A 23,265-nucleotide genomic window follows, 5' to 3' on the forward strand; every position below is an offset into this window, starting at 1 on the left:
TACCTCCTAACAAACCCAGCTAGCATACTTGAGTTTCCGTGCGATGTGAGGCAAAATGAACACGCGCTCCCCTCTAGCAGCAAGCGGCGATGTGCGTGCATGTCTGAGGAGGTTGATGCGAGGTGAATGGAAGCGATCGTATCCTGTAAGCACAATTAATGCGTCGAGGAGGGCCAGGGTCCCGCGGAAGAGTTTAGAAATCAGATTTGAGACCAGCGGAACCCCCTGTGACTTACTGATGACAATGTACCAGCCCCGTCACTGCCATGGCTGCACCTTTTTGGTACAGTAACAGATTTAGGCAGACTTAGCCTGTCTTTTAGTTGTGAGGGTGAAAAATGATCAGCCAATATCTGATAACCTCTAAACAACTGATCTGGATTTGCAGCCAATAAGCATTCTTACTGCCAAAACGAAGAGCCCCAAAATCTGGGGTATTTTTTTGTCAAACTTCTGCCATTAGCGATGCTGCAAGTAAAGTCGAAGTGAGTTCCTTCTAAATAGGTAGTATTTGAACAGCAGATCAAAGCTTGCCACTGCCCCGTCGGACTGACCGTACTTTTCAAGGACCCGTATTTGGACCCAATCCGAAACCCTTGGAGCGCATGTGCAACCGTCTGTGCACGCGTTTGTGTTTCAGTTGCGGCGTTGCATCTGATATTTTTTTTCCTTTCATAAGCAGTATCCTTTCGGAGGGCGCGTGATTCTTTCCCAAGCCCGTTTGATGAAGATGGAGCGATGATCTTGACGACAGTGACAAGAAAGTCGGTGGAGGGCCTCGGGTTTGAGCTTTGAGTAGACTGGTTACCTTGGAGATGTTAATGATGGCGGCGACGATGGTGGCAGCAATCTGGCCCTGTCACATGGTGCAATTCGCAACCAGCCTTCGAAGAAGGCCAATCCGAACGTTGGCGTTTCAGGTGACGTCTAACCTGGATGCTGCCGTCTTTTAGGCGCGCGGGTCGCTGTCCAGAGGGCCGAAGTGTAGAATGTGAATGTTCGGCTCTTCCCAGACTTGAGTTTAAACTCAACCAATCGGGCACGAGAACGCCTTCCAAAAAAGGGATCATGGGTGGAGCCTGGAAAATGAAATTGCCAAATAAGGAAAAAGGAGTGGTACGTCTTTGTGGAGGGTTGAGCAGGGCTGTGTGATTGTAAATGCTTGTCCATTTTGTCTTTCGTTCGTCTCTTGATTTCTACTTCAATCATATTTTTCTCTCCCCTTCGTGTTTTGGAATTTGATTTTTTTTTGTTTGTTTGTTTGTTTGTTTTATCTCTGTGAAGTGTTAGTTTACCGTCCCGATGTGCTCACAAGTTAGTTAACAGTGTGATAGTTCTTGTGTAACGTTTTTAGCATTAGCGCTGATAAGGGAGAATAATATAATTAACAATTTTAAAAAAAAGATTAAAGGTAAAGAGAATACAATCAAATTTACTTGTGTGGCTAATTTCTCTGTGTAAAACAATGGACATCCAAAAAAAAAAAGCAAACTTAAATATTAATAAAAGCTTAAGGGAAATATCTTGTCTCCTGTCTTTAATTTTCAAAATGGGTAAAATATTGTTAATGTGCACTCTGGTCAAAGCATGAGAAAAAAAAAAAGATATATATATATATATATGTGTGTATATTGCTTGTACTGAACCTTGATGAAGACTACTGCAACGTCAATACGCTTCTTTTCACTACTCTGACAGTAACAATAATTACAATTTCAAAGAAAAGAGATAAAAGCTACTGTTGAATCCACAAACTTTCATTTTGGTCCACATTTTGAGCTCAACATTCAAAAAATGCAAATGCAGAATTTGTGCAAAAAGTGCAAAATCTCATGAAAACATTGAATTGAATGAGATGGGGAAAAAAACACTGATCTGTAATTCTACCAGTGTCAAACTTGAGTTTGAAGACTCTACATACTGAACATATGACTGTGACAAGCCTACAAAATATTACTCTGGTCTCCAGACTAACATCAGTACCATGTTATACCACACAGTGGCAGCGATGGATTCCACCTTAAGTCTTGACTGACCTTTCACTGTTGTGTTCCTGTGAATATTTCCCCGCCCATTACAGCTTCTGTTTTAAGACTTTGAAGAACATGGGCTTCATATGTTTCATTACCTTATAAGATCACGTTGTAGTCATGACAGAGCTGTTGAGTCTTGCAGTGCATTTGTCACACATTCGTTGTGTAGCTACATGTTTTTAAAAAGAACTGAACAACCACGAGGTTTCTCTGCGGTGGTAAAAACTTCCTCTTTATTATATGAGGTCAAAACGGCTCAAAAATATCATTTGTGATTTGAAGTGAAAATAGAAGCTGGTAGTGAATAAATGACCTGTCAATCAATAACTATTCTTTAAATAAGACACATTATCAGCTTATTTTCATGGTTACTCAAAATCCAAAACATATAAAACACATTAGTAACGTATCAGTATCACAATATTATTGCCGCCGACATACATTATTGTCATTTGAGCACATAAAAAAAAATCAATCATAACCAGGAAGCATTAGAGGGAAGAAATCCCTACAAAATGAAGATCTTTGATATTACACACACCAAAATGTAAGAATGTACATTAGAAACAAGAATGAAACACATCCTTAATATTACGACTTATTTGCCTAGCAATTGATCATTTAGCAATCAATGAAAAATACATCTACTGTAACAATGGACAAGGAAACTGAAACGTTTTCCTTCATGCACACTTTAAAGTTATCTTTTGAACCATTGTTGCTCTTTCAGCTGGGATCACATGGTTTTCTACAGGCTGAGAAACTTTTGACGGATCAAACACTCAAAGGTGAACTTGTGGGTCCTGAGGGTTTGTGGTTTACACAGCGGCGCCGCTGCATTCGCTGTGAGAGTCCACGCTGCAGGTTGCTTGCACTCGAGGGCGTTTACCCAAATCATTTGAAACACCTCTCACGACTTCTAAACAAGAAACTAAAACCTCGATGCAGGGCGCTGCGTATCTTCCACAATTGCCTAAGACAAAAGGACAACTTGTCTAAGGTGTAGACATGAGTCAGCCCCAGAGATTTCAGACACTTTAGTTCGATGGAAATGTCAAAGGTGGGGTGGCTGATGAGCTGTAGCAGCCTCAGATGGTCTCTGGAGAAGATCTGAGTCAGTGATTGAAAAGCAAGCTGTAGCGTAGGAAGAAAATCCAGAAGTGAAACGAGACAGTAAACTGGCCTCTTGTTTAGTTTGACAGCCCCGCCCGAGAGCCTCTTCGTGGCCTCGATGATGTTTTCCTTGAAACACAGCAACACTTTGTATCTGACTGTCATGTGACTGTCAAATCTGGTGATTGAATCCGTGTGGAGGACTTGTGCGAAGTATCTGTAAGTGACCAGAGTTTGTTCACAGTAGAGCTCAACAGACTCGAGTGCGTTTCGCAAATCTTGCAGAGCTTGAGCGATGCAGTTTGGATCCTGATGCTTGTCTTGCTGGGTTAAAGACGCGAAAGCACGGTTGTAATATGCAATCGCTGCCCAGCAGTGGTCCTCCTGTATGGCTTTAGTGTACATCTCGATACTCTCTGCAAGATGTCCCTTTTTCCACAGCTCATTGCCGAATGCGGTGTAGTGATGCAGGTTTGAAGAGGGTGATTCTCCCTGTTTGAGTTTTTGCCTGGCGGTTTTCAGGTCTCCAGTTAGTTTGTCTTCTAAGTCCTTGATGGGAACACTCACATTGAAGTTGGTGAGAAGCCACATACCCCAGAATTCATTCAGAGCAGACAAATCTGAATCTGCCGGCTTGTTTTTGTACACTTCATCCAGTTCAGCCAGATACTGACTGAAGAGCACTTCTTTTTTCTTTATGCTCGGGATGTCGCTCTCCAAGAAGCTAGCTAGCCCTTCAACTACTGAGTCGTCTCTGATCTCTTTAACTGTCTTTATTTCTGAATCAGTCATGTTAGTCAAAATATGCTTCACGGTCAGAGCCAGAGATTCAGACACTTCATCTCTGTGGGTTATGAGGTACACCCTAAATAGAGTCACAAAAAGATGTTTTAAAAAAAATGGCATGAGATTATTCATATTTTCCAATGAAGATTGAAATTTGGCAATTAAAACCTGCAATTTGAGCAGTTCTGACAGATGGAGGGAGCAGACAATGAGTTGAGCGGATCCAGGAGACCCTTGTCTGGCGGTGCGGCCAAATGCCTGCGCCTCCACGCGAGCATTCTTCGGCAGGAAGGTCTGCACGACGAACAGACCTCCAGCTCTCTTTACAGGCTCCGAAACCTGAATGTCTGTTCCACGACCTGCGAGGTTTGTTGCTATTATCACCTCTGCTGCCTCAAGCTTGGCCATGATTGCGGCATTATCCATGTTGTTGTTTATGTAAAGTTTTCTGTTGGGGACTTTGTCTCCGAGAGCACGGTGGAGAAGCTTTGCTCGACTGATGGTCTCACAGATGACCAACACGGCTCTCTGAGCCCTGTATGGGGTAGGGTTGGTTTGTGCAGTGACGACATCACAGATCTCCTCGATCCACTCCTTTTCATTGTCTACGATCACTCCTTCAACCTCAAACAACTTTCTGCGTTTGAACGAAGGTATCTGACAAGTCTTGATACCTTTATAGATTTTCTGCAAGGTCTCAGTCTCTGCTTGTTGGCCAAGAGTCCCAGTGATTCCAAAGATCTGATCTCCATACTTTTGAAGCAAGCCAACATTGGACATATAGTTTGTGATGACCGTCATGTCACTCAGCTTGGACCCGTGTTTCATTTCAAGAAACTGCTGTAGACCATCTGACCATTTCATGTTGTTTTCAACCACGCCTGTGCAGCTGTAGTCGACGGGCACCACCCCGTGACTCTCGAGGACATATTCATGATCCTTTGTCATGGTTTGTGCATGGAAGGCGTTTTTAATCCAAACATTTAGTTTAGATTTGACCAGATCTGAGAAGAAGCCCGGGATGTAGCAGCTACATTCGTCCTGGCTCAGTTCACATGGTGTAAAATGCAAAGCACGGTTTATTTGTGCTTCTACAGCTCTGTGAACGCTGTTTTGGTCAGAATACATGTGTTGACATAAGCCTCCGCTGATTAAAAGCAGTGGAACTCTTTTGTTCGCCATCGCGCCTTGTGATCCTTTGTTCAGTTCCTCTATTGATCCGTCATTATTCATACAGTGCAGAGCAAACTGGCAAGATGAGAATCTCTTCTCTACTGTCTTGAAGAACTTTGCCAACTGATCGACAGTAACACTTTTAATTTTTTCAGTTAAAAGGCTTGAGTTCTCTCTGAGGTCCTTGACCGAACCTTTTGCCAGTATACCTGCTTCCTCAGCCATTTGGAGAATGGTGAACTGATCAATGTCTTCGGCCTTTGTTATATTTTCAAGCACAACTTCATGAAAGGGGCATTTTCGCCCCACAGTTGTGTGTGTGCCGATCTTTTTGTATTGATTCGCAGTGGCCCATATGAGTGCCAAGAGTGGGTTAAGATGTCTCAAAGCAGGCATATCGCTACTTAAATAGACCATGTGAAGACCCTTATCGAGCATCAAGGAATCCACTTCATCCACAATTGCACACTGGAATGTTCTTCGCCCAAACAAGTCCGCTCTGTGAAAGTGGTGCCGAAGCCAGTCTCCAGCAAACTGTTCCACGGTGCCATAAACAACCTGACACTCGTAGCACTTTCGTTCTTTCCCTTCATTGTTGGTGTTGCAGCCTACGCTTATTTTCAGAATGTCATAAAATTTCTGCCATCCTTTCAAATCCCTCTCTGCAAGAACCGATGAGCTGGACATGATGTCGACCTTTTCTCCCCTCATGGCTCGGTAAGCCGCGAACATTGCCACGATACACGACTTTCCCTCTCCGGTGCCGACCTGAATTAAGCGCCCTGTTTCGGAAAGAGCCATAATGCACCAGCTCACCATCTGCGTCAGCCGCGGTCTGAAGTGCGTTTTCTCTGCTGCCTGACAGAGCCTCAGCAAGTCTTTTTTCAAGCCACTCCGCTGTGATCCAACATTGCGTGAAGTAAGGTCATCACAAACTGATGATACAATATCTCTCACGTCATCTAAAAGCTTTTCATCAATCTGGTTTAGCTGTTGTTGCCGGATTTCCTCAAGAATTGCATCCAGCTGCTTTTCTTCGTCATCGGCCAAACATTCCTTTAGATTTTCATCAGTAACAGTCTTGTCTTGAACCAGCTCGACAAGCTTCATTCCTCGACATCTCCAGCTGGGGGTGATGAAATTGATCTCTATACAGTGCAACATTTCCAACATCCATGAGAGGAGGCGTGAGCTGTCATTTGCTGTTGGATCAAATCGCTTCAGCAGAGCATCGAGCAAGTCAGCAACATCCTTTGGACTCCATTTGATATTTGTAACCAGCCCTCGCAGCTTGTCGAGAAGAAGCTCTTCATTCTCTTCATTGTTGCTGTGAGTCAACAAACTGTGAGCACTTCGTGAAGTTCTCAGTCTGTAAACCAATTCCTCCATTGCTGCATCAGATTCATCAATTTTGTGGAAAAACTGTCTATCTAGTCAAAACAGAAATGGAGAAAAGTTGGTAAAATTTTACATTCTTTCTTTAAATCAATACAAGTTTCTACAAATTGTTTGACAGCTGCATTCAATACACAATGTATTTACTTTCTCAAGCAATAAAATTACATATTCAATTGTAATGTTGAGCAAATATTCACAAATATGCATTAAAGGACAGGTGTTAACTGTTATAGAACTTGACTGTTTCTGTTATAAATGCATTTGATGTGTGGTGGTAGCAGTCTGACTCACCCGACGAGATGTGATGTCTGTCGTCAGTTCGCCTCAGATGTTCTGCGGTCTGAGCGTTTCACTCTTCTTTTAAATGTTTTGCTTTTGTTTCATTTTCGGCAACCTCGCCCAGGGCACGCCCAGAGGGACTTTCCTGCTTTCTTTCCGATTTGGACTTTTTTTTTTTTTTTTTAAGCGATGTCGCACTTAATGATGCGACTCAAATATTACGCTCAAGAACATCTCCACAGCAACTGTCACTCCCACAATCCAGCATTTCACCTTCCAATTCCCGCCAAAATGCAACCCATTTATACACAGATGGGACAAAAAAAAGTTTAGGACTGGTATTGATACATGAAAGGAATCACTGAGCAAAATAATCATTACTAATTTATACTTTATATATATATATAGCTATTATGTGCAATAACCTCTATTCTTCTCTGATTATTAACATCCAGATTCACTACTGCAGGGAAAAGGTTCACTTAAACTGCGTATTATTACTTATTTTGCATCTTATTGTTCCTGTTGTTCATATTTGCACCTCCATTTGCTGTTTGCTGTGTTCTGAAGAGCTTCTGTATGAGTTAATTTCTCCATTGTGAGATCAATAAAGTCAAATCTAATCTAATCTTACCTGTATTTACCTGTAACGGCCACACTGAGCTTTCTACACAGACGAGTGGAATATATCCAGTCTGATGAGGTCAAGCTACCCTCAAATCACGTATGTTTTGAACTGAAGATAGATTTATTTGATTCATTTCTGTATGAATGTTAATGTTAGACAGTCACACAGACGAGTACCAAAAAGGAGACAAAAACGTCATCAACAGAATGTGAAGAGGTAACAGCTCTGACGTTATAACAAACATGTCTATGCACTGTAGTGCAGAGATGAAGCTAACATGCTAACCAGCTAGCTGCGGCCTGTCCAGTCTCTTAATACCGTTTTGTACATCAAGAGGCTGACGGCACAGCTCAGGCCTGCAGAGATGTGTGTGAGTGGTAAGTTTGCTACGTTTCACAAGTGCTCTTAGCTTTTTTAATCGAACAAATGCACAAAACAAAAATGTCAAGAAAGGAAATATTCTGACACCTAATAAACTGGGCCTGCCTACAACCCTTCACCTCTTCACACTGTCTGTGGGGACAGGTAAACATAACATGCATGTGAGAGACTGTTTGCTAACAGTCATCCCACATCCTGGCTGATGCCTTTGTTTGCACATGGAACTCCCCTTTGTTCACCGGCGGCTCGATCGTGGTTTTCCTTTCACTTCCCTGACAATCACATGACTTCTCGATAAACGTATCAAGCTGTACTCGACCGCAAGACCTCAGCAGCTGATCCACCATACGTTTGACATTTACATGTAAATGATTTTAAATGAGTTGAATGAAATCACGCTAACATTCTTCTGTTTTATTTTGATTTTATTAGAACTCACAAAATATTATATAACATAATTACATAACAGTCTGTAGCTGAGGTGAGAGTGCTCTTCAGTGTCGCTGCTGTTTTTTTGTGTCACTATACTTAACATAGGGCAAACAAGAGGGAAGACTACATTACTGATGTTGAGCTTTGAATTGCTTTGCTTCTAAGAGTTTTGATTACTGTAACCAGTGATTGTAATAGAGACATTTTAAAAGTAACTACTGAGACTTTCACTCTTTAAAGAGCTTCTGCCATCTGCTGGACAAATCATGTCACAACACCGACTGTTTTACACTTAAAGACAGTTTGCATGTAAGTCTTATTCAGTCAATGCATGGATATATTTGATACATGAGAACTTAATATGCACTTATTGTTAAAACTAACTATAAACACATGTTCCTCTGCATCCCCTGTTTTAAGGACTTTTAAAAAATACTGATTGCAGCTGCTGTGCACCATATACCATATTTGCCTTCAGAATAATAGTGGAAATGCATAATGAGAGGATGAGAAAGTGTCATTGAATACAAATTGATAAATAATCCTAAATTTGGCCGCATGGTAAATTGAAATCCAGGAATTATAGTGACAGTAAATCCCTCACAGGCGTCATAATAAACAGCCTCTGAGGAATTCGCCTTTAAATTTTGCACACCTGTAACTTAAGTTCTCCTGCTGCTTTGGTTTACCAGACTCTGCCATCTGCTGGACAAATCATGTCACAACACCGACTGTTTGACACTTAAAGACAGTTTGCATGTAAGTCTTATTCAGTCAATGCATGGATATATTTGATACATGAGAACTTAATATGCACTTATTGTTAAAACTAACTATAAACACATGTTCCTCTGCAGCCACTGTTTCAAGGACTTTTAAAAAATACTGATTGCAGCTGCTGTGCACCATATAGTAGTATGTAGGCTATCATAATAGTATTATGTATGAGTTTAAGATTATTTTAATTTTTGAACTGAAGTTTTAATGAGTCACACTGATGATGCTGGGTGAAGTGAGGATGCTGTCAGTTCAATGGGGAAGGGATTTTTCTCAGCATGTAAGAGGTGGTGTGCAGGCTGTAAAAAAAGCAGCGCAGAGTTTCCTCATCTGTCAGCGCAGAGCATCAACGCTTCAGCACACCTGGACCACACCGCCGGGTTGAGCTGACCAGCACAACCGGTCGGTTTGCATTGAGACGAAGGCATCCGGTGGAGGCAACGTCTGTCATGCAAATGGTGGCGGAAAGAGGCTGGAAGTAATGTCAATTTGCCTTCAGAATAATAGTGGAAATGCATAATAAGAGGATGAGAAAGTGTCATTGAATACAAATTGATACATAATCCTAAATTTGGCCGCATGGTAAATTGAAATCCAGGAATTACAGTGACAGCAAATCCCTCACAGGTGTCATAATAAACAGCTTCTGAGGAATTCGCCTTTAAATTTTGCACACCTGTAACTTAAGTTCTCCTGCTGCTTTGGTTTACCAGACTCTGAATTTGACTAGTGGTGCACTTTTCACATAGTATATTATTATTATCAAGTTATTTATTTTGTAAATCACTGCTTGGTCACTTTGGCGGAAAAAAGGCAAATAACTGCTGATCTTGACTTGATGTATGAGTCAAGATAGGTCAGTTTTAATCTCAGTCCAGAAACAAATAGTCAGAGCGAGATTGAGCAACGGAAGCCTTTTATTTTGAAAATCCGAACACCGGATGTGTGCGTATCCCTCGCGGCTGGCTTGACACAGGTGCGTGAAACTGGGAGATAATTAACAACGTGAGTCTCGTCGATCCTGAGACGCGCAGAAGAACCGTAAATCTCACCTGTAGGAGAAACAACCTGGTTTTACTTCATAATTTAATATCAAACCAACTTCGCCGAGCATGAGAGGGGACACAGCGGCGGTAAGCGCGAGTTAAACCCGAGTTAAACCTCGAGTGAGCAGAGAGAGGTTGATGCAAACTGATTTTAGTGTTTGAGAAGAGGGTTTTCTCATTTTTCTCATATTAACGTTTATTAGGAGAGCGAGGTGGAGGTGGACGGTCGCGGAGAGGGTGCAGCAGCAGCAGCAGCAGCCTGCACCGCAGCTGGAGAGAGACGACCTGTGAGTAGGTCCACTTTCACACCGGGTCCGTGGTGTGGGAGATGCGCTGCAGTTTGAATGGTGGGAAACAGCCCGATCAGGTCAGGTCAGGTGTGACCGTGTGTTTCTGCTGCCTGTATCCTGTCAGTTGTTCACTGCATGTGGCAGATGTGCACTCTGCTACTGACAGACTTCAATACATGAACTTTTTGTTTGATAGGAAAGCTTCAGAGGTGCTAACTCGGAAGAACTCTTCACTTAGTCGATTAACCGATCGAAAGAAAATCAATCGCAAGCTATTTTGATCAATCGTTTCGATCATATTTCAAGTAAAAATGTTTGCTGGTTCCAGCTTTTTCACTGGAGGGATTTGCAGCTTTTCTTTGAAATGTGTGATGGTAAATGAAGAGTCTTTGAAGGCATCACTTTGACCTGAAATTGTGCATTTTTAGACTAAATGATTAATAAATTAATCGTGAAAAATAATCTTTAGTTGCAGCCCTACATGTGTTTAGCATGTGAGTCCTTTCCCTGCTGAAATATTTTGCTTTCTGGACAGAAAAGCTATGTTCCAAACCTGGTGATGGGAATTATGCAACAGTAGCTAAATGGCAATTTACTGCAGGATCAGGCAAAAAGTCTAATAGTTATTTAAAGGTACGCTGCGCAGGATTATCCTAAAAATCAATAGCGATATGAATTGTTTTGCTTTCTTTGTGCCTTTTCGTCAGAGTGCTGGGAAGCTGCATGATATGCTGAGGAAAGTTTCCCAAAGCCCTTTCCACAATCAATACAAGGTGAGCTGCTCGCAGTACGACAATACAAGCTGTCACGTACATCCACTTTGTCATCTCAAACACACCCTCTCAAACGATACCCACCCAGCAAGTGCAGTCATCTGACTTCTTACGCTCCTCTCCAGTTTGTGGATAAATACTAAAAAAAAAAGGAAGGTGTAGTTTAGCTTTCTGTTCCGTAATATGATTTATTTCTCCCTCGTGTCTCTCCTCTCAGACTCTTGTTTCCTCGACCTCGGACTCCAGCGGATCATCTGCCAATGAGTCTCGAAGCAAACAGGTTAGAAACCGTTGACAGCAGCCGCTCTCAGCTCTGCACGCACACAGAAGTGCAGGCGGGGGATCTTTGTTGAAAAGTGCTTCACATGTGCATTTTTAAGATGCTCCCAGTTATGAACACAGAGAAAACATCAGCAGCGAGTGCAGACGTACTTGCTGCTTTGCTTCAACAGCTGGAAGTGTCGCCTGAACTTGTGTTTACATTTCTGACAACCGGCGCGTGCCTCGCATATCACATATCACATATCACATTAGCTTTCACGTGGCCCACAGGATGGCGACTTCCTTAGCGATCTCTCAGCTGCTGCTGCTGCTGCTGCAGATGTGACGGACGGCCACCAGCCCCACTTCAGACAGGTGAGAAGAAACACCTGAAGAGCACACACAACTCAACAAGGTTTCGCTGAAATGCTGAAAAGTTTGCAGGCTGAAACATTTTCATGAAGAAAAATCCTGGTTGTCCTTAAAACAATCAGAGGAACGGAGGATAATTGTCTCCTTCCCACTGTGGCGAAGGTTAAATCCACACCCTCTCTCTTGTTTTGTCCATGTGACCACCTGTGATCATGAGATCTACGCGTAGGCGTGTTTGTGTAAGCAGTCTGACCAGACCTTTCTATTAATAAGTTGTGAGTCTGGATTTAACAAATGAGGCACTAAAAGTGGTATTGTCTGCCACGTTAGCTGGTGGCCTGTTAAAAAGATGCTATCTAAGAGCCTTTGTAATGGATTTCTGGTCCCTGCAGGGCACCCACACAGTTTTGTAGCCAAATAAATCAAAATGTAAAGTTCTAGTCAGCATCCAAATCTCTGCAAACGTTAGCATATTATGAAAAATCATTCCATGAATCATTTTGGAAGATGCAACATTTTGTCTTGAGCAGTTCTTGAGACATGAACTTCATTAATTTCATATTTTTCAGATATGTTTTGCGTATTTCTGCTGCCTCTTTCCAACACCGTGTCACATTTTTGCCGTGTCACTGTCTCATTCTTTCAGAACGGAGTGCAGGAACGGCTCCATTTAAATTCTCAGGTAAGTTTTCAGAAGCCAGCTCTGTGTTAGAGCATGCCTTCCACAGTCCGAGTAACAACTCTTTGTCTGTTTATCAGAATGGAGTCGGTGATGGTTTGGCCAGAAGTAACCCTTTTAACTTTTTCTGTTTTTAAAACCCGATCAGGTTACTCATTATCGTAAGTACCATCATTTTCTCCAATGACCTTTTGTTCTGTTATTTCTTTTATCAGGAATCGGGCAGCAAAGGTCACATCTGGAGGAAAACCTCAGAAGCAGACCTCGATGCCATCTTTGTTCCTCCTCCTGAGTTTCAGAGTTCACCTCTGGACCTTCATACTGAAATTAAGACTGTGGGAAATGGAGACAAATTTTCTGAACCTCAAAAGGACCTGTTCCAGGCCCTTAAACCCAACCATACGCAGGGCCACTTCCAGACGTCAGCTTTTGCCCAAAATGCATCTGCCAATGGCCATTTTCATGATGTAACCCCGAACTCCTCAGACTTATTCAAGCCAGTTCCCACTCAAACAGAGAACCGCTCCACAACCTTGCAGTCCAAAAGCTCTGACCTGTTTAAAGATGGAGGGGCCAATCTCTTCCAGGCTGCTAAAGGAGAGGATTTCCGCCAAGCTGAACACTCGAAGGAGGTGAACCTCTTTGATAACTCTCCCAGTATTTGTGATAACCCATTCACATCTCCTTCAAACAAGGAGGATGATCTGTTCCGGTCTCCAAACCCATTTTATACTGCTGCGACCAGTGAAGCAGATTTGTTTCAAGCAGGACCAACTAACAGTGGGAATCCATTCAGCATCAGGGAAAACAAACCAGATCTCTCCACGAAAGAGGACCTTTTTGGCATGTCCTGTAAGAAAGATCTGGATGTGTTTTCACCATCATCTGAGAAAACACTTGACCTGTTCCCAAGCCCAATTACGAGGGATTTGTTCCAAGACCTTTCCAGCCTGGATGACCCGTTTGGTGCCACTCCCTCAAAACAATACAACCCTTTTCAAGATGTTTCAAATGTGACTGCAGACATCTTCCAACCGCTTCCCTCAGAGGCCAACAGCAGGGCTAAATTTGAGATAACCCCCAGTGACACAGCCCCCAAGGCCACAAACTCCACACCTTCACTCAACAGTGGGTCAGAGATGAAGCTGGACATGGTATCGTCGCCAGACCTCTTCAAGCCAGCACCACCGGAATCTCATCCAGCCATCCAACCGGGGTCCTCCGACAGGCCACGTGATATCATCTTGACGACTCCTCAGGGAACTAAACATGATATCCTTCAGCCGACTCCCTTCACTCGTGCCAGGAATCTGTTTGTGTCACCAAGCCAATCTCCAGCTGAAATGACTCACGTACGTAACAAGTGCCATTTGATATTTGGACAATGAGGGATGCATCTAGTCGACAAATTGGTCAAAGAGAAATTGTAATTGATCCGATGTTCTGTTTATGCTCAAACCTGCAGGCGTCGACTTTCAAACGTCCGCCCAAGCCACTTCCACGAACTAGACCACCAAAACCAGAGAAGCCACCCACGCCAGCGAACCCTGTATGCACAGATCACACTAAAGATCACATCTCTGCTTGTTGAACTGACTCATTTCTGTGCTACTGCTGTGCTCTTAATTCACTTCTTTGTCTCTTTTGGACTGTGTTTAGACTGAACCTGAACCAACTGTGCCAAAAGCCTTTCCTAAACCAGCCGTCAGACCGCTCCCAAAACCAGTTACCCGCCTCAAACCAAAAACTCTGGTACGCAGCACGCTGTTGAAATGTGACCCAATTAGCTTCCTTAATTAGCTTGGGCAATGATATGTTTGTGGATGTTGCTCTGATGAGGATGAACTGATGAACAGTGTAACAGGTCATGCGTGGATAATTTGTGCAGCTGCCAGGGTACACTGAAGATCTGAACATCATCTCTCATCATCTGTGGGCGTGTTTCAAGTATTTCTTTTTGCTACAGGAAAGTACACCAATTAGCCCTGAGAACTACGTCGTCTTTGAGGACGTCCTGCTTATTGGACAGGTGCGTTTGAATGATCTATAAATGAAATGTATAACAATTATTTACAAAAAGGGGAAAAAGGCACAAAAAAAGAGTGTAAAGCTCTGATAGTGGCCCTCGAGTCTGCAACGCTCAGTACAACCAATATGAACATGTTGGACGGTACCAACTTAGCCAACTGAGTCAGTGTAGCTCTTCTGGACATACTAATAACTGAGGCAAAAAAAACCCAAAACACATATATATACGTATATGTGTGTGTGTGTATATGTATGTGTATATGTATATATGTGTGTGTATATATAATATATATATATATATATATACAATGTTGGATTATTATGGAAACATTGGAGAAGACGGAAAAATATATAAAATATATATATAAAATACAAAAAAACTATATAAAAATATTTGCTTTATTGAAATCCCAAAACAGGAAAAGTGTGTTGAGGACTGGCCTGAAGACAGTCCCGAGCTCAACCCCAACTTCAAACCAGTAAGAAAACATTTTCACAGTTTAACTGCGGTTCTTTCATCACGTTCTCTTCGAATATGTTGGCGTGAATGTTCTGTCAAAGACGTTTCAGCTGATGATTCGTGTTTTTTTTTTTTTCTTCAAGTCTGGAACATTGAGACTCCGGCGAGAATCACTGAAAGTAAGAGACGAGTTGTTTCTCTAGTTAGCGTTGGTTGTTTGTAAGCAGAAACAAGATGCTAAAACAAGCTCACGTTCTTCTTAGATGAAGGCCGACTCTGATGGAGGAAGTGGCGAGGATCAGGACACCTCAGGGAGTCATGTCAAGGTACCATGTGACAGTCTGTTTGCCGTTCTGGGCTTTTTATTAATATATTACATTAGTACATAGTTTAACATCCTTTTTTTTTTTGACAGAAAAAGGACAAAAAATTCAGAATACCCACACTTCCCAGAAGAGGGTCAAAGGTAAATGAAGCACTCCAGAACGACAGTTTCACCACTTTGACAGTGTTTGCAGGATCGTCTTTGTTATGGCCGTGATTTTCTCCTTTGTAGGACAAGTTTGCTGATGACGCAAAGGAGGGGAGGAGCAGGACACTGCCCACCTCCCATAAATCATCAAAGGTAACAATTAGGGCGTCTGGAATCAAACACAAGTCATGTAATGATGTGTCAGTAAGCCCGCCCTTGACATTTCCCCTCGTATGTATATCTGACAAAAGTGAGTGCTTCTGTTTTTCAGGACTATTTTTCAGATACGCACATGTCTGCTGGAGAGCATGAAGACTGGGAGCATGACTATAAAGTGCGTCTTTTTATAAGCCCTCCTGTTTCAGTAATGTGATCGGTGTTAGTAACCCAGTGGTGGTTTAATAATGTCTTCTTTTGTCAGCAGAAGAAACGTCTGAAGACCAAAGTCAATCAGCTGCTCAGAAGAGCATCCACCACTTCCTCTGTGCCGGAAGGAAAACACCTGAACGGACATTTCCCTCAGGAGTCGAAGGTAAGGCCGCTGAGGTGCGAGAGCGCTGATGGACACTGATCCTGAAAAGCTCACACACACACACGTGACCCCTTACATCGATGCCATTTTGACCAAGTTTTCTTTCTAAAACAGGACGACGGCATCAGTAAGAAAAGCGCCGGCAAGAAGGACTCGGTCCGCCGATGGTCAGAGGTAACGTACCTGTCGACCAGGTGCAAGAGGAGGAGAAATGCTTGATGTTTCCACGTGCTGGTGAGGAAAAGCACCCGATCACAGGCCAGTTTTTGATGCTGCGTTTCATTGTCAGCAGGGGACAGTTCTGGACGACAGCACTGAGGAGGAAGAGGAGGGAGGGGACGCCCAGCACGAAGAGGTTTACAGCAATGGATTTGAATGCTTTCGTTATACTTAATTCATGAATGTTCATCCTAAAGTAGTTGTTCTGAATGAAATTTTTGTCTTTCGAAAGACACTTCACATATTTTAGACCTAAAGGGAGAGTTCAGATTTTTTGAAGTGGGGTTGTACGTGTGTTGGAGAAGCATTTCCAGCTGTTAGATCCATTCAGCTCTCTTCAAATCCACCAGACCCCTTTGACAAAAACAGTAATTTTACCTTGCAGCACACATGAGGAAGGCAGAGGTAGAACAGCAACTCCCGCCCTATGCAAGGTAAAATCACTGCTTTTGTTAAAGGAGTCTGGTGGATTTGAAGAGAGCATAGATAGATTTTGAGGGGGTTTTTTTTGTCTGCTTTGGAGCATGCTGACCCACCCATCTACAGTATGTAATACACTAACTATGGATAAGTAGCTCATACAGCCCCGCTTTGAAAATATCCATTTAAGACATAAATTAAAGGGAGAACTATGAGTATTCTGACACGCATTGATTCCACCAATCTGATCTTTTCTCTCTCCAGAAGAAAAAAAAGAAGGTGAAAATCAGGTTTGTGCCTCACAGAGGATTTGCCATCACTGTGGAAAAGGTACCACACCTCTGCTGTACTTCATATTCACCTTTCCACTGCACACTTGCTTGCACTTCATTGAATGACTTTAAAACTGCCTCCCCCCAGACTGACGATGAGCCGAAGGGAGCACACGGGTACACGCCCCGCAAAGGCTCAAAGGTACGACTCTATCAGATGTGAATATAGTGGGCTGGTGCAGTACGTGCGTGCTTTGTTCCTACCTTGTACCTGTGGTATGAGGATGGTCTGGGTGGTGTCACACGTTTGGAATTCTGCTTTTCCCTCAGGAGAAATCACAAGATGAAGTTCTGGGTGCTCACGGCTACACGCCTCGGAGGAAGTCCAAGGTGACGCTCACCTTCAGTTATATTAACGTTTAAAGCAGCAAATCATTACATTTCACTGTCGGTTTACTTGTTTTTAAGTTAAGTAAGTTATACTTACTTCACTGTTAGGACGATGCTGAGTACGTTGAAGAGATGAAAGGCCAGAGGCTCCAGTCAACTAGCAAGGTATTATTTTTTCTTATTGACATTGCAAACCTTTACATTTGTGTTTTATTGTGAACATCCTGCAGTTATTCGCTGATCTGACTCGTGCTTGAGAAATAACTGATCGTATTTTGAACATTTTACTTCAGGCTGCTTTCATGGATGACGAGCACTTCGAGAAAACACTCCACGCGTCTGCTGGACTGAACGGAGATGAAGATCCGTATGGGATGGAAGACTGCAAACCCGTAACTCTCTTCTCTTTTAACGCTCAGTTTCTCTTTGAGCATCCCGTCGCCTGTTTTCACCTAATGGGCATTTTTGTTTTCCCTTCATGGACAGAAGAAAAAGACGACGATGAAACTGCTGCACGTGGGTCGTCGGAGGTCTAAGGTAAGTACTGCCTCTCTGAAATGCTTGGTTCTTGCTTCATTTTCATGAATGTGTCTGAATGTTGTTGCTGTTTTCATTAGGAGGACATGCTGGATTACACCAGTCCTCAGAAAAAGAAGAGCAGCTTCTCAGCGGATGAGTTACACGATGATGACCTAAACGGGATGGAGGACTTCAAACTGGTATGAGTTTATGTTTGAAACCAGTGGTACCAGTAACAGGCTGACAGCAGCAGCAGCAGCACATTGTATCTTTGCAGAAACATCATGTGTGATGCAATGCAAAGAACAATCAGGCCACTGACTGTTTTGACAGAACAGGTTCACAACAATAGAGAAAACTATCATAAGCTTGTGCTGTCGAATGCATCGTAGTGCTAAATGTCTCCTCCTGTGAACAGAAGTGTAAAGCCTTCGCTGAATACTTGCATCAGGCTGTTTTGAAGAGGTGGGAATAGAAAACGCTCCATCAGCGACCGATTGTAGTCAAGTCAGATGTTTTGAGAAGAGACAGAAGCCTTTTTGCGTTTTTTTTTTTTTTTTTTTTTTTTAATTTTGTCATTTTCTTCAAGCTTTTTGAATTTGATGTTGTGCATAAAAACACCTTGATGGAAACATGGCAAGTGTGAGAGAGATAATTATTTTCCTGCATTTAAGTTTATTCCACCTGACAGGATATGAGGTCTTAAGATTTACTGAACATGATACATTTTGTTCCTCCTGACAGAAGAAACCCAAACATAAAGGCCTCATCCCCACCCAACGCAAATCTAAGACCGCCAGCGGGCAGAGTGAACCCATTGGATTCAGCCACCACATGCCTCAGCAAGCATGCAGTGTATGTTTAATGTTGGTTTAATGCACAACGTAAGCATGGGCGGTTATTACAGCTGACTTGTTTTCTGCGATGCTGACTCGATTTCTGACGCGTCTTTTTGCAGGACGCCTACGCTGAGGATGACATCACTCAAACAGGAGAAGATTTCATGAGTCCCGGAAAGCTCTATGACGTCGAGCAAGATGAAATCTGCAAGCCGGTACTTTTCGAGACTCTCGTGTTCACTGTTACTGCTTCACTTAGAGGTTTTTAAATATGTTGTTCTCAAGCGTTTTTTGGTCTTTTTAACAGAAGAAGCTGTCTAAGCTGAAAGGCCTCAAAAAACGCCAGGCTAAGGTGAATCAGCAGGATTTTGCTCTTGTTGCTGTCAGATCTTTGATAACGACATGCTCACTCTTAATCTCTTTGTCATTCAAGGGCAAAGCCATGGCTCCAGAAGATCCACCAGGGGCTACATCCAGCGACTACCTGTCGGAGGCCGCTAAGGTACGTCTGGAAAACACTGCAGGATATTTAAACAGTATCAGAATGCTATGTGTGATATGTCTTCACTCCTGAGACAACCTCCTTCATGTTTGGCTCAACCGGTTAGCATGAATCTCTTAATGAGTGACCCAGTTCTCAGCGTTCACTTCACCCACAGCTTTACTTCCTTCATGTGAGCGTAAGCCGCGATGGCGCAACACACCGTTAAAGCTGATCAGCTCGGCTCTGTTGGTCCGGAGTTTTCCAGAGAGGCAGACCTGACTTGATCCGACTTACAGAATAACACGGCGTTAATTTACTGTCCAGCACTGATGTCTGAGTAAATGTTGCACTTTTTGACGTGCACCTGAGAAAACCGAATGAAAACCTGGTTTAGTTCTGCACACACATCGATGAGCAGATAAGAAGCTTGTTATATTCCTTATGATTAAGTGCTTATTGGCTTAATCATGACAGCAGTATTCTGACAGAGCCTTGCTGTTTGCTCTTCGGTCCCGTTAAACTGGATTAAATGGAACAAATCTTTCCTCGGAACGATGTGGCCTCACGCACACATGATGCTCTTTGTTTATCTACGCTGACAGTTGAGGAGCGGTTATGAAATGTTGTTATTTTCCCACCATGGCTTTAGTTATCTCCGCTTCTCTGTTCCTGACGGGACACATTCCTGTGGCATGTGACCGCGCCGGTCGGGCGGCATAGCGCGCATGCCGGCCGACACGCCAACTCGTGCGTGGTGAAGTCTCAGTGTATACAAGGCCGTGGTTGCATAAAGCCAGGGTTCGGTGACTAATCTGTGTGAGTGTGGAAAAGCATGCGGCGTAGGCCTGCTGACGTATTGACCGTTTTACCTCATTCAGGCGGAGTGGCTGGCTGCTCAGATGGATGAACGAGCTGCAGCAGGTCTGGAGGATGAGGACGAGGAAGGGGTCAGTTTCTCTTAAAGCTGCCTAAACCAGAATATTCCACTTCCATGTATTTCCTGTGCATGCAAACATTGTTCAGCTGGTGTAGCGGTGTGCTGTCCAGGTGTGAACCGCCACGCTTTCGGTTTGTCTTCCCACAGGACACGGATAGTTTGATGGAGTGGTGGTACACCGTGGAACGTGAGTCGCAGTCAGACTTTAAGCATCAGATTCAGACAGCGGAACTTTGCACTTCATCAACACCTGTGGCTTGATTGTGTTTCAGAATGGGACGAGGTGCCATCGGACGACGAGGACAAAGTCATAAAAGAGGACGAGTCCAAGTACGTCTGTTCATATGAACATGCGCGGCGGTTATGTGTTCATAAACCACATTATGCTTTGGGTGAAGAAGTTTTTAGAAGTTGGAATAAGATAAGATACGGTGCTGCCTCCTGACTTCTGTATCATTGGCTCCTGAATCAATCCCAGGTCGTTCACCATCCTGGCGGACAAGGTTCAGCGCGGCCTTCGCGTCTTCAACAAGGTCTTCATGGAGCGAGCTGAGGTCCTGTGGCACTCCGTCATCACGCTCCACGCCATCGCGGACGACATCAGCAACTTCCACCAAAAGGCCAAGATCGCCGGGATCACTGGTGGCACCACCACAGCCGTGGGTGGCGTGACGGCCATCGCCGGTTTGGCTCTGGCGCCCTTTACCTTCGGTGCCTCTCTCGTAATCACCGCCGTTGGTGTAGGCGTGGCAACGGCCGGCGGAATCACTTCAGCCTCTGCGGCCATCTCAGATAACGTTAACAACATGCACGACCGGAAGAAGGTAAGCTGCAGTACGTTACGGCGTACATTAACGGGCAACATTTTGCATCAAAAAAACAACAAAGATCGACTTTCAGCCTTCTGCAGTTTACTGAAATGTTGATTTTTTTATCGGAGAGTGTGCAGCCTCACCAGAGTACATGTGTTCTTAACATCTCATTTCAATGCTCGAAGCAGCGCCGGCAAACACGGTCGGCGCCCTGTCTCATCTCAAATTGAACTTTACCATTGACATTTTCAGTCTTTAGTCCCTCTTCTTCCAATTTGTTTTAAATATTTCCAATTTGTTCAAAATTCCTCCAATTGAAAGCTTTGTTGCCTGTTTGCAAATGTACACGTTGTAGAAAGCGACTTCAAGACACCACTTAGTTGGATGCATTTTTCAGAATCTTGTTTACCAGAGCATCACCTGTACCAATAAATCCTAACTTTTATAATTAGCTTGCTCTGACTTCACTTCCAGGCTTTTTCAGCTTGTGGGTGGGTGCTAGCAGGTGATGTGGTCTAAATAAAGTGGAAACATGATCTAACATGCACTGTATAATCATTCTATTACAAACAGATTTTTTTAGCAAAACTTATGTTTTCACAAAAGCACTCAACTCATACTTAACCTTTGCAAGTTTAGCAGTTTTACAGAGAACCTTAAATTGTCAAATATTTGAATGGAGTTTGGTGTGTGTGGGTATGCCCAAAGACTGAGGGCAGCAATGACCTTGACAGCTTTATAACACTGCAAAAAACAGCACAGCTATGTGGTCGTCACTGTGTCTGTCCCCTCCTTCCGCAGGTGGAGACTGTACTAGAGGAGTATGAGGCTCACCTGCTGGACATCGGGAAGATCCTCCACTTTGTCAATCAGGGCTTGTACAAACTCCGCGGCCATCCTTTCCTCAGATCCGGCACCCAACACTACTCGGAGGACTGGGAGATCCGCAGGGCCGTCCAGATGATCAGCTTGGTGGACTTGCCCGTGATGCGAGCGGCGGACATAACGGACACGGCGGTGGCGTCGGTCCAAGGGCTCTTCAAAGGCATGGACAAGTACTTCATCAAGGACTCCCGGGAGCTGAGGAAGGGCTGCAAGAAGGAGGTGGTGGGTCAAATAAAGGAGGTGGCAAACGTGCTCAATGATGGGATAGTGGAGCTCAATGCCATCAGGGAGGAACTCCAGGATGCTACTGGAAGCATGTGAGCAACATCCATGAAGGATCACCAGCCCCCTCTCCTGGTTAAATGAGGGAACTGTTGGTTTAAAGGGCAGGTTCAGACATTAAAAGGGATGAGATTTTTAGACAGTTGACAGGATATTTAAAAAAAACACAATAGTCCTGCAAAAGTACGACCACTCTGGAGCTAGCAGTGGTCGTTACTTTGTTGTGATGTTAGCACAGGGGCTGCAGAGTACTTGTCGTATTTGTATATGGAGATGTTTACTGTATACATAGGGACTGGTGAAAATAACAGGAAAACAGACACCCTTCCTTTGTGCACTGTGTGTATTGTTATGTGGGTAAAAGGTTTAAATATAAGGTGCACAAAAATGGGACTTCGTGATCACAGATGGCTTAATTTCAACAGTTGGATTGATTTTTTTTCGAGCACCTTAGAATATAATGCAGTCCAATACAGCATTACCACAAATTCATGACTGAGCTCAGTGACACTGCTGACCCAGTTTCAGCTAAAGCTTTATGTAAATTCACAAACGACACACTTTTTCTGGGCTATTGTTTGTGTTGTCAGCAGTTCCTGTTATTTTGCTCATTCCCTGTCGGACAGTTTGATCAACCAAACAAAAAGTGATACTTGCACGGAGTGAGCTCAATTGATTCATTTTCTTCAACTGATTTTCGAGTTTCGACTGGTTGTAAATATTCTTTCTGTTCACGTCATATCACGATATCCTGTGTTATGTGAGAAAATGTGATAATGCTCCACAGTCCCAGGAAAATGAATGTTGTATATAAGGTAATTTATCCATCCATATTATCTTTCCCGGTAGACGCTGGAGACTCTTTTGGTCCTACCATTTGGCATCCATGTAAATGTGCTTGTGCCGATGTCTAGACACTGTTCTAATCTGCCTGCCTAAATGTTTTAACCTCTAAAATAATCTATTTAACTGTCAAAGTCGAACTATTCATGTGTTAATATATTGTGAATACAGACAGTTTTCTGTTTCTGTATGTTTTAATTGTAATTTTTTGTCAGCGCATCTCCCAGCATTATTTTAACTGAATGTTCTGCTTGAATATATTCAGACCTTTTGGTGTAACACTGAATCTGTGAATAAAGACCGTCTGCCAATGTGTCCTTTGGCTTCAGGTGATGCATGTGTTTCTGTGTGGGACTGGAAAGAGGAGAAAAGACTGCGTTGCGTTGTTTAGCCTGCAGTTCAAACTATTTAGAGATGTAAATACATGAAGGGATCCTGAAGGTCATTTAA

General features: G+C 43.3%; 2 protein-coding genes across 6 annotated transcripts; one reads left to right on the plus strand and one right to left on the minus strand.

Moving 5' to 3' along the window:
- Positions 1–2,247: 2,247 nt before the first annotated feature.
- Positions 2,248–6,814, minus strand: LOC121626378 (protein translocase subunit SecA-like). Its single transcript, XM_041964857.1, has 2 exons — positions 6,795–6,814; positions 2,248–6,535 (listed from the first exon to the last, which is right to left on the minus strand). Exon 2 carries the CDS (start codon positions 6,492–6,494, stop codon positions 2,928–2,930), a length of 3,567 nt encoding a protein of 1,188 aa, XP_041820791.1. The 5' UTR covers positions 6,495–6,535; positions 6,795–6,814; the 3' UTR covers positions 2,248–2,927.
- Positions 6,815–9,992: 3,178 nt separating this feature from the next.
- si:cabz01007807.1 lies at positions 9,993–23,131 on the plus strand. Of its 5 annotated transcripts, none has more exons than XM_041964849.1 (35): positions 9,993–10,133; positions 10,250–10,333; positions 11,044–11,109; positions 11,327–11,389; positions 11,662–11,745; positions 12,389–12,424; positions 12,637–13,773; positions 13,887–13,970; positions 14,081–14,173; positions 14,388–14,450; positions 14,869–14,928; positions 15,053–15,088; positions 15,173–15,235; positions 15,325–15,375; positions 15,466–15,534; positions 15,653–15,715; positions 15,803–15,913; positions 16,028–16,087; positions 16,203–16,268; positions 16,817–16,882; positions 16,973–17,026; positions 17,155–17,214; positions 17,323–17,379; positions 17,508–17,606; positions 17,701–17,751; positions 17,832–17,933; positions 18,478–18,588; positions 18,692–18,787; positions 18,880–18,924; positions 19,006–19,074; positions 19,935–20,003; positions 20,141–20,180; positions 20,266–20,323; positions 20,472–20,817; positions 21,607–23,131. In XM_041964849.1, the coding sequence occupies exons 1-35, from the start codon at positions 10,113–10,115 to the stop codon at positions 22,009–22,011; spliced, it is 4,038 nt and encodes a 1,345-aa protein (XP_041820783.1). In that variant the 5' UTR covers positions 9,993–10,112; the 3' UTR covers positions 22,012–23,131. The 5 variants fall into 5 exon arrangements, with proteins under 5 accessions (XP_041820783.1, XP_041820787.1, XP_041820788.1 ...); XM_041964853.1 differs by having other exon boundaries at positions 18,481–18,588; XM_041964854.1 differs by having other exon boundaries at positions 17,704–17,751.
- Positions 23,132–23,265: the final 134 nt, after the last annotated feature.

Source organism: Chelmon rostratus, chromosome 23 (genome assembly GCF_017976325.1).
Source record: "Chelmon rostratus isolate fCheRos1 chromosome 23, fCheRos1.pri, whole genome shotgun sequence".
Classification (NCBI taxonomy): domain Eukaryota; kingdom Metazoa; phylum Chordata; class Actinopteri; order Chaetodontiformes; family Chaetodontidae; genus Chelmon; species Chelmon rostratus.